Consider the following 16,261-nt stretch of genomic DNA (forward strand, 5'->3'; position numbering starts at 1 on the left):
ACAATTGGATTTTGAAAATTTTGGGTTGTTGTGGAAACAAGCCTTGGTAATAAAGCATCAGTGGGGGTACCTTTTCCCCAAAATAGCTCTTACAGGAGAGAATTTCCCTTCCTAGGGGTAGATTTCATCTTCCGTTGTCTGCCTCCGTTTGTAAGTAGGAGTCGTTTGTAAGTGGGATGTTTGTAACTAGGGGACCCCCTGTAATGGCTTTCTTCTGGCGACTCGACCATGCAGCCCATCTTTCTTCAAGTGCCTTCTTATTGTGCATCTTGAAACAGCCACACCACATGTTTTCAGAGAGCCCTGTATTTCACCTGAAGTTATTTGTGGGTTTTTCTTTGGATCCCGAACAATTTTCCTGGCAGTTGTGGCTGAAATTTTAGTTGATCTACTTGACCATGGTTTGCTTTCAACAGAACTCTTTATTTTCCACTTCTTGATTAGAGTTTGAACAGTGCTGATTGGCATTCTCAATTTCTTGGATATCTTTTTATATCCCTTTCCTTTTTTATACAGTTCAACTACCTTTTCCCGCACATCTCTTGACAATTCTTTTGCTTTCCCCATGACTCAGAATCCAGAAATGTCAGTGCAGCACTGGATGAAAGATGCAAGAGTCTGAAAGGAGTCCAGAAACTCATTGACCTTTTATACACACACACTAATTACAAGCAAACAGATCACAGGTGAGGATGGCTACCTTTAAAAGTCATTCAAACCCCTTTGTGTCAAGTTGTGTGCATGTTATCAGGCCAAAATCACCGGGGTCATTTGGGTAGTTTCTGTTGTGACTATGATTTAAAAAGAGTAAACACAGTTGATTGATAATAAATGGCTTTAGCCAAACACTAACCATGAGTGAAAGAAAAGTTTTTGTGTTATTCATATTCTCTGAAAAATGGCTTATGAGCACAACTGTTTATATATCTATATATATATATATATATATATATATATATATATATATATATACACACACACACTGTATTACCACAAGTATTGGGACGCCTGCCTTTACACGCACATGAACTTTAATGGCATCCCAGTCTTAGTCCTTAGGATTTAATATTGAGTTAGTCCACCATTTGCAGCTATAACAGCTTTAACTCTTGAAGGCTGTCCACAAGGTTTAGGAGTGTGTCTATGGGAATGTTTGACCAATGTTTAGAGAAGTGCATTTGTGAGGTCAAGCACTGATGTGGACCAGAAGGCCTGGCTTGCAGTCTCCACTCTAATTCATACCAAAGGTGTTCTATTGGGTTGAGGTCAGGACTCTGTGCAGACCAAGTCAAGTTCCTCCACCCCAAACTCCCTTGCTTGCTCATGTCTTTGTGTTGTGCACTGGTCCAAATCATTTGGTGGAAGGGGGATTATGGTGTAGGGTGTTTTTTAGGGTTTGGGCTTGGCCCCTTAGTTCCGGTGAAGGGAACTCTTAAGGCATCAGCATACTAAGACATTTTGGACAATTTCACGTTTCATGCTTTGGGGATGGCCCCTTCCTGTTCCAACACGACTGTCGATCCATGTGGCCACTGTGGATATCACCACTGTCAGATTTAGCTGCTCAATCAGCGCTGCAGGATATAGCACACAGTGGGGAGAATTCCCCCAACTACCTCGAATATATGGCTGGGGGAACTGGGTCAGTTTTTTTGCGTTATTCAACATTTTTTTTTTTGTGGTTGAAGTGCTGTTGGAGATTTTCCTCACTTCCTGCCTGAGGAAATTTTTGTCACTGTGGCAATAAGTTAGGATGTCAAGGGAAATCTTTCTGTCTGAGCTCCAGATAGCAGTACAAATCATAAAAGGGCTTTTAACCCTTCCCTGCTCTATCCAAAACAACATATTGTACATCAATGATACCTTTTCTGTCTTAAACCATGTACAGTATATTGTTTGTTGCTTTTTTAAATAGCGACCTGTGGAATATAACCGTTTCACATAATCCAGGAGATTTCTTTATTTAAAACAATATAAACATCAAATCTCAATTTATTTGTACTGATTAGGCAGCTACCAGGCTGCACCAGACATAGAGTTATGGCTTCCCTTCCAGGTATGGTATACCACCCCTCCCACTCATGATATGACAGTGAGAAAAGGTGTGACAACACCACCCCATATTCACAAAGGCTTTAGCATCACAATGGTCACGTCATTTCCTCAGTGCTCATCAACTATTAGATGTCACTCAGACAGATATTTCCTGTGTTTTCAAAAGATCATTGTACAAATAATCTGACCTATCTTTTTGGTGTTTACCATAAATCCCTCTCTTTCACCTCAACAGAGCAGTCCTGTAAAGCTCTGCCTTCCAGAAAAGCATTGCCTATGAGCACTTTCTACTCCAAAGATGACACATCATTGTTCCATTAGCTTCATCCACATATCTGCTACAGGAATACAATGGGTTCTTCACTTCTTTTCTTTTTCCGAGATTGACATCTGTCAGTTCTGCTAATCTTGTCAGTGGCCATACTCCTACCAGTGCACAGAACACATGGACTGCGTGCGGCACAAACTCCACAACACGTCATTGTGGCAATTTGCAAAAAATGTTAAGGGAACAAAGAGGACTATATAGGGCAATATAAGAAGGGCTCTTTATACACACAGTGTGTGTGCAGTCATACTTCCACAGTCACTTTGCACATGGTAGACAAACATACAAGGTACACAAAGCTCACATCCTTCCATGGCCTATTCCCACTTGATGCAGCCTTATACCATTTGGAGGCACACTTTCCCCATTTTATAGGGTTGTGCTATTCTACCTATAGGTTAATCGAATCTCTCTTCTCTACTTCATATTAGGAAAATTAGGATGCCAGTGCCTTCAAGATTTCAGGTTCTCATACATACTCTCAGCATAACCCTTCCCTTATTATTTTCGTATTTATCATGTTGGTGGCTCTGAACATTTTGGGTGTTCAGATCTTACTTTTTACTTTACAAGAGCATAGAGGGATGCTAACTAGCAGAGACGTATTGCTCCTGCTAAACATTAGGTCTGTGCACTCTCAGTCTAGTAATCAATGACTTGTAGAACTTGGTACATATCATGTTGAAGGTCATGAATGGAGGTCATGTATGTAGACTTGGTTAGCAGAAGCCAGGGACAGTTCTATGGCTGCACGTAGCCATTGTGACAGCTGGCCTAAGAGCACCCTGGAAGGTGGACAAAGTCTATGTACTGCCTGATTAGGGCAGTTCCTGAAATGAACAAATATTGCAATGTATGAAATACAAGAATCATTTTTCTGCAAAGTTTAATAAGTGGATATAGATGCTTAAGAGGGTGCAGAGAATTAATTAGACTATTGAGTGTTAAAAAATCGCAGCTCATGTGAGCCTTAGATGGCTTGTAATACTTACTGATGCTTAATATGGTGCCCACAGATGATCCATGATGGACCACTAGCTTTAGAGGACTTAAGAGTATACACTTACACATTATAATACTGATACCCGTTACACGTGTGCTACATCCCAGTGGGTTCCTAAACAGAACCTAAAATATAAAGTGTGGTCTGATTTAATCAAACAGGAAGGTATTGGGCAACGAGAGTAGGGTCTGAAAAATTTTACCTTATAACTTTATCCATCAGGTCCTGCTCTTGTTGCAGAATATATGACCTGAATCTGTGGCAGTTAAGCAATAGAGCAGTGACACCAGTAAAATCATTAGTCAAAGTGAATTAAGACTGCACAGCTGAACCTAATACCTCTCCCCCTGATCTTGTTTGATGCAATCAATCTCAGATAATAATACTGTATGGGTCCTAGTCTCAAGATTATGACCATATCAATGCCAATAAATGCATACTGTCTTTTCCTGGTACGGCCTTCTTATACACGTTTAATATGTTTTTTTTTTCTACTTTTTCCCAATCACCTTTATCTTATGTATCTTTATAAAATACCTTAAATAAAGAATTTAAAAGAAAAAGACTGGGCTGCCCACAACAGAGGGGCAGCTGTGTTTAAGTGATTTTTTGCAAAGTATAATTCTCCTACTTGCCTTCCCTAATATATGTCCATTTAACTAATGAAAGCCTAACATGAAAAAGGCAAGGGCTGATGTATTCTAGAATATGTAAAAAATGCAGTATGGCCTAGATCCATTATTAAAACTCTAGCAGCAGAATTACAGTGCTCATTGGGGACAAAGCTGAAACTGGAACATAAAGGCTAAACAACGCCCGATCTGGGCCTCCTGTGGTTTTCACTAGGGGAGGTTTGGAGCCTGGTTTATGGGGAAGAACTATGGGATAACATTTTGTATCTTTTTCCACCCTAAGAAAAAAGGAGTCAAAGCTTCGAGGTCATGTGGCAACGCTAAATCTGCAAATGTATAATATGTTTCCAGATGAGCCTTTCCCAAATGGCTTCCCATATGTCTATAGGCTGGAGCAGTTTATTTTCTCCACTGCAGGTGGCAATGAACCGCAGTTGCTCTGCAGCTGGAGAAGGAGTCAGAAGGAACCTGGTTCCTCTATGGTTTCCTGGGTTACTGGGGAAGCGATCCAGTTGGATGTTGTTGCCCCATATGACTCTGACAGCCATCTTAGGTCAGGCAGGGCCTATTTTAGGCCCTGCCTCCCGGGTTTGGCTAACTTTTATGCCAGTGGGTAGTGCAGGGAAAGGTACCGTCTTTTAGGGACAGTACTAGGAGCAGGGAAAGGTTCCTGACAAGGAGGGACTACATAGGGTCTCATCTCTTCTGGACATCTTTACGATTGGGCACGATGTTACCATTGCTATAACCATAAGTGCAACTGGTTGGGTAGTCTTCCCACTGGGAATGTTGTAAACTGTTGCTGCATTGCTTCAATACATATTTATTATTGCACCCATCTGTGTGAATTATTGTCACCGCACCATACTGCACCCCACTTACATGTCTAAAGGAAGAAGTGTTACCCACAGTAACCAATTAGGGTCTACTGTACTGAACCAAAAATGCAGTGAGAATTTGCTTGGTTACTATGGGAAGTTTTATTTCGGTAGTTCAGCAGTCTAGCAGGGGAGAACTCAGATAAGACTGGGATTGCATCAGAGGTAGTGTTTTCAGTTTACAAAGTAATTTTGCTTATTGTATATCTGGCAGATCAACAGGTATTTTCTGTTTTTGCAGCATTTGAAAAAAATGAAAACATAGGGAGACGTGCATGTATTGCAGAGATGCACTGTTTTTTGGGGTTTTTTTTGCACAGACATACACTTTAACTGTTATCAGAGTGAGATGTGAAAAAATTGATGTATGTGAAGTTGGACTTGACAATCAACTAGATAGTAAAATCATCAAGGCTTTGGTAAGGTGAACCAAAAAGTCTTTATGGTGGTTGGATACATGGCTCTATGTTTTAGTCTGTATCTATGGGTAAAACCAGCAGCTTTTGATGCAATTTGATATGGGAATGTTTGGCCACAAAGGCTGAAATCTAGCCACTTTTTCTCACTGGATAAATAATTTCAGCCCTACAACGGATCTTGTTAGGGTTTCTAGCGTTGCTCTCTAGCATCTCAGCTGCCATTACCCTTCAACCCATACAAATGAAGAAATCACCGCTCTAGGTGAATAAGCTGTGTCTGATAAGAGCTTTAATCAAGTGCTAGCCCTGGCCCACCTCCGTGGATATGTGGAATAGAGAAGAAATGGCTGCACATCGAAAAAGTCCAATTAGCCGTTTATTAAATCACCAAAGTGACATAAAGGGAAATCACCAAAGTGGCACCAGAATACAAGACTGTATTCTGGTGTCCTTTATGTCACTTTGGTGATTTAATAAACGGCTAATTGAACTTTCTTTCTATGTGCAGCCATTTCTTCTCTATTCCCTTCAACCCATGCTAAAATGGACAGGGACTACAAGGGCACTTTTTGAGATTAGGCCTAGGTTCACACTGCAGCGGGATTGAAATCGTCCATGTTCAGCTGAACTCGCATGATTTCATGCCCGCATGTCAGTCTGAATTCGAGGGGCAATTTCAGGGACATTTGTGCGGGTTCCTGCACAGATGTCTATCGAAGTCGCCAAACGTAGTACAGAAACTACTTTTGGGAACCAGTGCGGTGCCACAATGTCAGCGTCACACTGATTCAGACGGTGCCATTGCTGGCAATAGCCGCCTATTTGGCATACGATTTGACATGTCAAATCGCATCAATGTGAACCTAGGCTAAAGCTCCTCCAGGCTGGCTCCTCTTTCCCTTTAAAATGTGTCCTGATAGTATAAAGATCTTCCGTGCTCTTATTGCCATCTTCATGGTGAGCCAGAACAATTTTCGAATTGTCACCTGCAAGAAACATCCTTCATCCTTGGCAATCTGCTGGTCATTACCCAGCGGTCAAGCCAAATTCTCTGCATTATACACCTGCATCCTAATTAAAAATTGCTAAATTGAATGCTACGAATTCATCCTTTGCCTGACCAACTGTTTGTCCAGTTACTCATGCCCTTAAAGTGGTTGTAAACCCTTTACAACCACTTGAAACTACAGGCAAGCCTATAATTAGGCTTACCTGTAGCTGCACTGGATATCTCCTAAACCTGCACGGTTTAGGAGATATCCCTGTATTTGTATGTACCAACGTCATCGGCACATGCGCACTTAAGCCAACTGAAGCAACGGCACAAACGTGCCGTTGCTTCAGTTGTACTGTGCTGTTCCGGTGGCTCCCACACGCATGAGTTGACGTCATCGCAGCTGCGGCCAATCACAGCACCTGGAAGTAAGTCCCCGGGGAGATGTCGGCCGCCTGAGCAATGAAGGAGGACCACTGCCGGGGCTTCGATCTCAGGTAAGTCATTCATATTGAGCTAGTATGCTATGCATACTAGCTCATTATGCCTTTGTCTTGCAGGGTTTTTTTTTTAGGATTTCTAAAAACGAGTTTACAACCACTTGAATATAGGTCTATCTGTCTCTTAGTTTTGTCTTAGGCCTCTTTCACACCGGTGGCTGAGCCAAGGTTTTACAATCCCCTGGCCAACCACCTAAGCTCTGGAATATTGCCGGAGGAGGCTGTTCACATGCTGCAGCTATGGTGTTTTATGGTGTTTTACATCCCAGCAAACGTAATGCAGCATGTCAAGTTGCCAGTTGTCTAACTCAGCTATTCAAGTCATTGGAGCTATGCCATTCCAATGAGTCAAACCCTTGACTTTCAGTTGCAGTGCATTAGCCCTATTCTAAAAAAAGGCATTTAGGAGGAACGCCTGACTGCAGCTGCTTAGCTACACTCTAAAAAGTGATCCACCGCAGACCCCTTTCAGAGCCAGCCTAGTGTGAAGCTAGTCTAACTGTTCGTTCCCTGGATTATTCCTGTATTTGTACTAAACTTGCTGTGCATATGCTGATTATCAGCCTCTTGACTTTGCTATTGCTCCATTTTTTGTTTCGAACCTGGGGTCTGTTTGTCTGGGCCTGAGCTGGCCATCAGTCAGGTGACTCTGCTATTGTCTGTTGTTTGCTCTGGCCATCACTTTGAGGATTTAAAGATTATCTAAATCCAAAACCAAAAATTTAATATATTGCAGCGTATTGTGTGGCAGCTGCATTGTTTTCAATTTATTTTCACCTGGGAATCCTGCAAATAACACACTTCCTATCCCTGGGTGGCTACATCTTCCCTTCATTGTATCTATGGAGGGAGCCATCATTGTCACCCTAGGCTGCTCTGCTGATGTAGACTACAAACATGTCCTTATCTCTTCATCTCTGTTACTTTGGGGGGGGGGGGGGGGGTAGAGCAATTGGTAGCTTACAGAAGATGTCAAGAAAAGAAGAAAAGAAGATAATCTACGGTGCAGCTCACAGGAACTGAGGATGTTGCATTTCTGTCAACATCAACAGGTATTTTCTGTATTTGCTGAAAATGTCCTTATTGTGTTTCCCCAAAAATAAAATACTGTTATTTTCCAGAAGGGCTACAATATAAGCCCTACCCTGAAAATAAGCCCTAGTTTAAAATGCTTGTAAAATCCTATAATCCACTCTATTACAGTAGTATATAATATACAATTAGTGTGTTTCTGTAATATAATTGTGCCAAATACCTTCAGTACAGCGTCAGAAGAGGATCTTGCCCCCCCCGCAGTGCTCGTAGTGGGGAAGAAACCTCCAGTGGGTTGAGGTGCTATAAGAAGGTATTTGGCACAATTATATTACAGAAACACACACATTGTACATTATTTACTACTGTAATAGAGAGGATTATAGGATTTTACAAGCATTTTAACTTGGTTCACACTGGGGATTACTGACAGGGGGGGGGGGGGGGGTAAGACAGCACATTACATGGTAAGACCTACCCCGAAAATAAGCCCTACTGTGTCTTTTGCTGGGAAAATTTAATAAACGACCCAGGCTTATTTTCGGGGAAACATGGTAGCTTGAAAAAAGTATAAAACTAATGTGGCCAGGACATCTAAGAACTTTAGGCTTCAATATATTGCATTTTTGCTCTGGGTTTAGTAATTGTAATCTTTCAAGCTAGCCATGCGTGTTTAGATGTCTCTTGTTCAGCCCCATGGGGTAAACAAAAGAAATCAATTGATTTCCCCATTTATGCTTAACAGCGTGAATGGAGGAATTTACCCTGTCTGCTATTGTATTCAGTGGTATACATAGTTGTAACTAGGGGAACATGGCAGGTGAAGCTTCTTAAATCACAGCTATATACATTTTTTTAGCAAATGACACTGTTGAATTTCAAAAATGGAAGGGCTTAAGTGTGCCAGAATAAGTAAAAAATGCAATATGGTGTCGTCCTCCCTTGGGGGTTATGGGGTGAATCAATTTAATAAGAAATGCAATATGGCCTGTTTTATTAGGAGGGAATGGGGGTGTTATTACAACCTCTGTTCCCAAAATGCAAAGCCCCTATTTACAACTCTGGCAACAGAATTATGGTGCTCAATGGGGCAAAGCTGCTATTGGAACCTAAAGGCTGAACTGGGTTTGAGCTAACCCCCTGTGGTCTTTTTCAAACAAAGCCTGAAGCTGGCTCATGAAGAGAACTATTAGAATTTTGCACCCTAAAAAAATAACAAGCCAGGACTTGGAGGCCACATGGCTTCACTAAATTTGCAGAATTATAAAATGATAATTCAAATGACATCCAATGTCTCGAGATGGACGGGTCCCCAATTACTTTCCTGGTGTCTAAAGGAAGAAATGTTGCGCACAGTAACAAGTTAAGGTCTCCTGTATTGAACCACAAATTGCAAGGGAGAATTTTACTGGTTGCTATGGGCAAAAGAAACAGACTTTCAGTAATGAGGTCCGACATGTCTCCATGCACAGTCCCATTCTCACTCGTACACACCACATACAGTCACAACCAGCCTCTCTCACTCCAATCAGATCTCAGTGGCTAATATGTCCTGGAAGGAGAGCTCCATATCAGGCAGAGTCATGATGGGCCCGTCGTCCAGGTCCTCTCCACTCAGAGCCCTCAGCCTTTGCTCCAGAGCCTGGCATCGCTGGCACATGTGAAGATAGTTTTGCTGCAGCTGGCGCTGATACCGAATGACCTTTTCTTTCTCATCCCGCCATGTTTTCCTCTCCCTCTGGAACACATCGGTCATCTGCTCATTGTTCTGCCGCTCTGCCTCAAGCTCTGTACGAAGGGACTCTAGCTCGACTTCTGTTACCACCGTATCATCCCTCTCATCCCTCTCTGCCTCTACTACACGCAATCTTTCCTCTGCCTCTCTTGCCCGCTGCTCCAGGGCCTCTCCGCGGCCTTTTGTTTCCCGAAGTTGAGCTTTCAAGCTTAGAATTTCACTAGCACGTAGAGACGCCTCTTCCTGAGTGTCCCGTAACTGCTGGCGTAGGGAAGCAATTTCCCCAGATTTCTGACATACCTGTAAAAAATATCAGTATAGAAAAATTACTGGCATCTGAAAACCTGAAGTAACATTTCTGCAGCAATATCAAATCATCCACTTAACATGGATTATAAAGCTTAACTACAGAGAAACATAAAAATATACAGATGAAACACATATATTAGAGCCGTCTTACCTGCAGAATTATTTGTATTTATGTCCATTCAGTCCTGAAATTTACACAATCCCAATAGAAAGCTTAGCCAGCTTGGTGACCTGACTTTTCTATACTGCAGTTAAGCAAAACAGTTTGGTTGCTTCCCCACCCCCAGCCAGCGATTAGTTAATAAAGGAACAGCAGCAGCATGTTGGGGAGTCTTTACTCTGTTCAGTCTTCCTTCTCTTCTTGTCAGAATGTACCTTATTAGCTCAAATACTTTGCAGGTAGAGCTGAACGATTAATAAAGAATCTTTATCGCAATTTTTTTCCCCCTTGCGATCTTGACAAAATATTTCCTGATTCTTTCTATGCAAAGAATTCTCTCTGCTCTGCTGAAGCCACAGCCGTCAAAAGAAAGGAAAAAAAAAAAAAAAAACGGGCAGTCTGCCAAGAATCACAACATTCTTTAGCAGTGGAACTTAAGTATAAACATTGTAACGATTTGTCCTTTAGATCAAAGGAATACACTTTGGTGTGTAAATGAGGGAAGGTAAAAGCACTTAAACACTAAACTTTTTTCTGACATTTGTTGGTTTCAAGTTAAAAATAATTTTTTTTTTGCTAGAAAATTACTTAGAACCCCCAAACATTATATATATATATATATATATATATATATATATATATATATATATATATATATATATATATATATATATATATATATATATATATATATATATGTATGTATGTATATATATATATATATATATATATATATATATATATATATGTATATATATATTTTAGTAGAGACCCTAGAGAATAAAATGGTGGTTGTTGCAAAATTATATGTCACACTGTATTTGCGCAGCAGTCGTTCAAATGCAATTTTTTGGGAAAAAATGACACTTAAATGAATAATAAAAAAAAAAAACCTGACCAGTAAAGTTAGCCCATTTTTTTTTTTTTTTTTATATATGTGAAAGATTTTACGCCGCGAGAATCGTGAGAGAACCGTGATCTTTTTATTCTAAGCAAAAAAAATGTGATTCTCATTTTGGCCGGAATCGTGTAGCTCTATTTGCAGGATGCCTGATCTTCAGTCCTCCAGTCTTACTGTTGCATTAAGGGGGGCGTAGGCTGATACCAAATCAAATTTGGGCACCTACTCTAGCAGCATTCAAAAATACATTTATTTTTTTTTTTTTTTTTAGTTGAACCCATAACTGGTATTTTTTTTGCTTAATGGCACATTATAGATATGTTTTTTTTAAAACGTATTTAAACGAAACATATGTGAGAAAAGGTTCTTCTTGTCAATTTTTCGTTTGGTGCTGTAATTCAACCTTTCTTAACCGGGGTGTCATGGAACCCTAGGGTTCCTCCGAAGTAACCACTATCTACAATGATCTTTTCTAGCTATCTGTAAGGGGAAAGTCTTTCCAATGATCCCCAATGTAAGAAACATTTTTCTAAGTGACCATCACACCAATTTACTGTGAACTTTTGATATGGTAATTTTTAGCAGGGATTTCCTGACACTGGCATGTTATTTCAAGGGTTCCTCCATGTTACAAAGTTTGAGAAAGACTGCTTTAATTTCCGCTGCTTTTCAGCTTAAAGCTTGGTACACGTGGGCTGAATGACAGACGACATCGGCCGGTTCAATAAAAAACGGCCGACATTTGGCCCCGCTCCAATAGAAGCCGGCTGGATTCGGTCGGACAAACATGCTGGAACACCAGCAACCAACTGGCTCCCGACCGATTCTTAGCCAATGGCTCCCTATCAGAACACAATAGAACAGCAGGGGAGATCTCTGTACCAACATTGGGTTGTTAGTACAGCAGCTCCGACTGAAGCTGTTTTTTTTCATTCAACCTGCTGGGTTGAAAGAAAAAAAATCTAGTGGTGTGTACTAAGCTTAAGACTTGCTCAAAGAAACTGAGCCCATTGCAATGTTTATAAATAATTCCCTGCAAGGGAATGTCATAATGTGCTCATATGCATCATATACTAGCACATTATGAGAAACGTACCTTAGAATGAAGCCCTCCAGCACCACGCTGTCACCGCTGAGAGGGCTGAAATCTTCCCCCGGACAGCCTTCCGACTTTGCTGGCCTCCCGCTACATGAGTGGCCAGGGGCGCGATGACGTCACTCCCGTGCATGCTTGCGAGAGCCGCCATTTACGGCACAGGCTCTGAAGGTCCGGCACTGTAAGCCAGGCCTTCAGAGTGCATGTGGCGGTGATGTCACCGGCTGCATGCACTCTGAATATCTCCTACATTGTGCAAGTTTAGGAGATATTTACAGCACCTACAGGTAAGCCTTATTATAATGGAAACAGAGTTTGTCCACTTTAAGGTAAAAAACACCTTTATTCAGCTCCCCTCAGCCTCCCCATTATACTTGCCTGAGCCCAATCTCGATCCAGTGCTGTGAAGCAAACTCTATCCTCACTGGAGATTAGGCAGACTTTTGCTCTTGTTGCTGTCAATCACAGCAAGTGAGGCCGGGGCTGGTGGCGGGGCCGAGCCACGCTGTGTGTGTAAATGGACACACACATCGCTGCTCAGGAATGAGCCAGCATGAGTGCCCCCATAGCAAGGAGCTTGCTATGGGGATATTTGGGGGGAAGGGGGGAGCCAGTAGAGCTGTTGGTGGACCCCAGTAGAGGAGGATCGAGGCTGTTCTGTGCAAAACAATTACACAGGGCAGGTAAGTATAACATGTTTATTTATCTATTTTAAAATTTTCTTTAGAATCACTTTAAAACTACCCGTACAAGAATTTGTCTTGATATCACCACCTTGTAATCCTCTGCACAGCAGCACTCACACTGGGAGCCAGTCAGGATTGCATTGCTTGGTGCAGTGAGCAAAGGCATGACCTCATCAGTGTGCTATTGTTTAATCACAGGCGGAGGTGTGTTCCTGACCAAAGCTGTATTTGTTAACTCAGTGTTTCTCAACTCCAGTCCTCAAGGCGCCCCAACAGGTCATGTTTTCAGGATTTCACCTGTGCAAAATAACGGAAAGCCTAAAAACATGACCTGTTGGGGCGCCTTGAGGACTGGAGTTGAGAAACACTGTGTTAACTGCTGTGTAGTTTTCTTGCTTTGCTGGCTGATTGGGGTGCCTGAGTAACAAGGCTGAATGTTTTTGATAGAGTAGAAAAGTGTAAGAAAAAAGGAATAGGATCTCTGTTAGTTTTCAATTGTTGTCTTTGACTTTGCTGTCATTAGACAGATATCAATGCGCATGCTGTCCCTGACACAAGAAGCATGGGAAATTTTTCCCAACAGGTATACAAAGGGCCCTAAACATATGAAAAAGTTCTAAGCGCTTTTCTGTGAAAAAAATTATAATTTTATGACTCTATGCGTTTCCTTTAGGACGATTCCCCTCACTTCCTGTGTCTGTGACCACATGTGAAGGGAAAATCTCCCAGAAGAGGCACTGTCAACAGAACAAACCTACAGTTGCCACCTCATCCCTTTAAACCTGAACACATATGAATTACACAGGTTCTGAGGATAATTTCATGCAGATAAGGCACCAAGTGAGTTTAATTACCACCTTAATCAGTCACAGAACCTGTGTAATTCATATGTGTTCGGGTTTAAAGGGATGAGGTGGCAACCCTATACAAACCTGAGAAATATCTGACCTTTACCGTGCATTCGTGTTGCAAAGACAAACAAAAATCCATTTGCTTGTGACGGTGATATTTGGGAGCTGCATTGCTGGCACCCATACCACTGGTCAGCTGGCTTTAATTGATAATTTGCCCTGAATAAAAAATTTTTGAGCCTTCTGTTTTTACCCTTACCTCCCATTGTGTTTCATCCATAGAAGGGCTAATAGTGATCTTCTTCTCTTTTTCATACCCTCGCATCTTGCCTTCCATGGGCTCCCTTTCTGTCACCTGGATAGAAAGCATGTGCTGGGGTCTCTGGCCTCTCTGAGAGCTTTGCCTTGACCTGGAAATACCTCCTCGGTGACCTTCATCTGCATTTTCGCTAGACTCTGCTCTTGCCAATTTCTCACAGGATGGAGGAGACCTCAGACCTGGCTTTGTGGGTACACTGAGTATCTTGTTAGCATTGCCGCCATCTGACAAAGACATAGCCCTGAGGCTCAGCATGTTGCTCCTGTTGCTCTGAGTGATGTTGTGGGCACTACCTCCAAAACGCCCTGTTGGCATAAGTAGAGCATCCAAGTGGCATGCAGTGCCCAGCTTGCTGGGATGAGTGGGTAGGCTAGACATTGAGTTCCTGCCGGACTGTGACATGCCATCTTTACAGTGCCCACCCCGACTCTCTGCTTCTCTTGCCCGGTCTGGCCGATAGTAAAGAGAAAGTTGTGGGCCACTTTCTACAGCTGGATAACATGTGACGGCTGAGTTCCTGCGCATGCCAGGCTTCAGTGGTGATGGGCGCAGGGCATTCATTTCCTGTTTAAAAAAAAACACCATTATTGTAACACACCAAGTTTGTTCATGCCTTGTTTATAACTACTGCTAAGTATGAAAAGTAGCCTGTTTAGAGGAGCACTACACTAAGTACCGTCTGAATAAAAAAAAAAGAATACACGATACAAGTCTTATGTCATTTCACAACAACAGCAACCTTTTCTTGAAAAAAAGTATTTCTTTATAGAGTCCCTTGCCTAACAGTCCTACATACATGTATGTAGGGTCATGTCTTCTTCTCAGGGGAGCAGTCAATGGTAGGGGTAGGAACAGACACTGCCTACTTCCCGCTGACTTCTATAATCATAAAACAATGTGGGCACCAAGATTAAATTATTCTGCATGTCTGGAACAGGATTCAGCCATATATTAGCCATCCCACAATTTCAGAAACAAGTAACAAATTTGTTAATAGGTTATGTTTATTAATCAAAGCAGATCTCTTCTTGCTTTAACAGAGCTTTTGTTTGGACTAAAGCTCTTATTTAAAGCGGTTCTTCACCCTGTTTGAAAAAATTAAAAGTCAGCAGCTACAAATAGTGTAGCTGCTGACTTTTTTAAAAAAGGACACTCACCTGTGCAGGGCTCCAGCACCATCCTCACCTGAGCTGGTTCTTCACAGGGCTTCAGGTCCCCAGCACGGCCATGTTTACTGTGGGCAGCCGGCTGTGACGAAATTTGTATTTCATGAGGTTTGTATGAAATTATATAAGAGAAAGCTTTTAAGCTTTTTTAAACTTTAAAGTAAACCTGTCAGTACCCAAAGAGCGACTGCTCAAGTACTGGGGAAACCCAAAATCATGGAAGCAATAAAGGTATTTTCCACAAATGTTAGTTTTGTTGAAGGCAGGTTAGCATCTTCCTGCCTTTTTCTACTCCTATGGGTCAGTAAGACTGCTCATAGGAGTCTCACTCCTATGAGCAGTCTTACTGACCCATAGAAGTAGAAAAATCATAGCAATAGGCCAATAGGGATGGGCGAACTTGCCTGGGTTAGATTCTCAGGGGGTTCTTAGAATCCAAATAACTGAACTTAAACCTTCTGTGTGCTGCCCCCCTCCCCCCCCCCTTACCTGTGCTCCCTTAGATCCAGTGATGTTTACAATAACCTTGGCTGCAATGGGATTCTCCCGCCTCATTGGCTGAAACAGCAGCGGGTGGCCATTGCCTCCCACTGCTGTCAATCACAGCCGGTGAGCCAATAAGGAGAGATGGGGGGGCCACGGCTCTATGTGTCTTATGGACGCATAGAGCAGCGGCTTGGGAGCGAGCACACAGCAGTGCCCTGGGACAAGCAGCTTTCTCTGGGGGCACTGCTCGAGGGGGAGGAGCCAGAATTGCCAGCTGGGGATCCGAAAAGAAGAGGAGTGCAAAACCACTGCACAGAGCAGGCAAGTATAACATGTTTGTCATTTAAAAAAAAATTAAAATGAAGCTTTAATACCACTTTAAAGAGGAAGTAAACCCTGATGGGTTTTACTTCCTCTTTGTTCCTCTGCAAAGTAAAAGCATAATGGGCTAGTGTGCAGTCACGGCACTTGTGAGTGAAGAAATGGCACGGAGGTCCATTTCTTTACAGCGCATGCACCGATGACATCATCGGCACACTACAAGGTAAATATCTTCTAAACGGCGCAGGTTTAGGAGATATTTCCACTACCTATAGGTAAGCCTTATTCTAGGCTTACCTATAGGTACACATGAAAATCGGAGTTTACAACCACTTTAAAGTGGTTATAAAGGCTGAAGGTTTTTTTTTTTACCTTAATGCATTCTCTGCA

General features: G+C 42.1%; 1 protein-coding gene across 1 annotated transcript in view; it reads right to left on the reverse strand.

Moving 5' to 3' along the window:
* Window positions 1-4,974: 4,974 nt before the first annotated feature.
* Window positions 4,975-16,261, reverse strand: part of LZTS1 (leucine zipper tumor suppressor 1) — a 109,060-nt gene continuing 97,773 nt past the window's right edge. Inside the window, exons 3-4 of the mRNA XM_073622256.1 lie at window positions 13,839-14,462; window positions 4,975-9,876 (exon numbers count right to left, since the gene is read on the reverse strand). Of these exons, the coding sequence (XP_073478357.1) occupies window positions 9,370-9,876; window positions 13,839-14,462 (1,131 nt within the window). The 3' untranslated portion in view covers window positions 4,975-9,369. The remainder of the gene's footprint in view (window positions 9,877-13,838; window positions 14,463-16,261) is intronic.

Source organism: Aquarana catesbeiana, linkage group LG03 (assembly GCF_042186555.1).
Source record: "Aquarana catesbeiana isolate 2022-GZ linkage group LG03, ASM4218655v1, whole genome shotgun sequence".
Taxonomy (NCBI): Eukaryota; Metazoa; Chordata; class Amphibia; order Anura; family Ranidae; genus Aquarana; species Aquarana catesbeiana.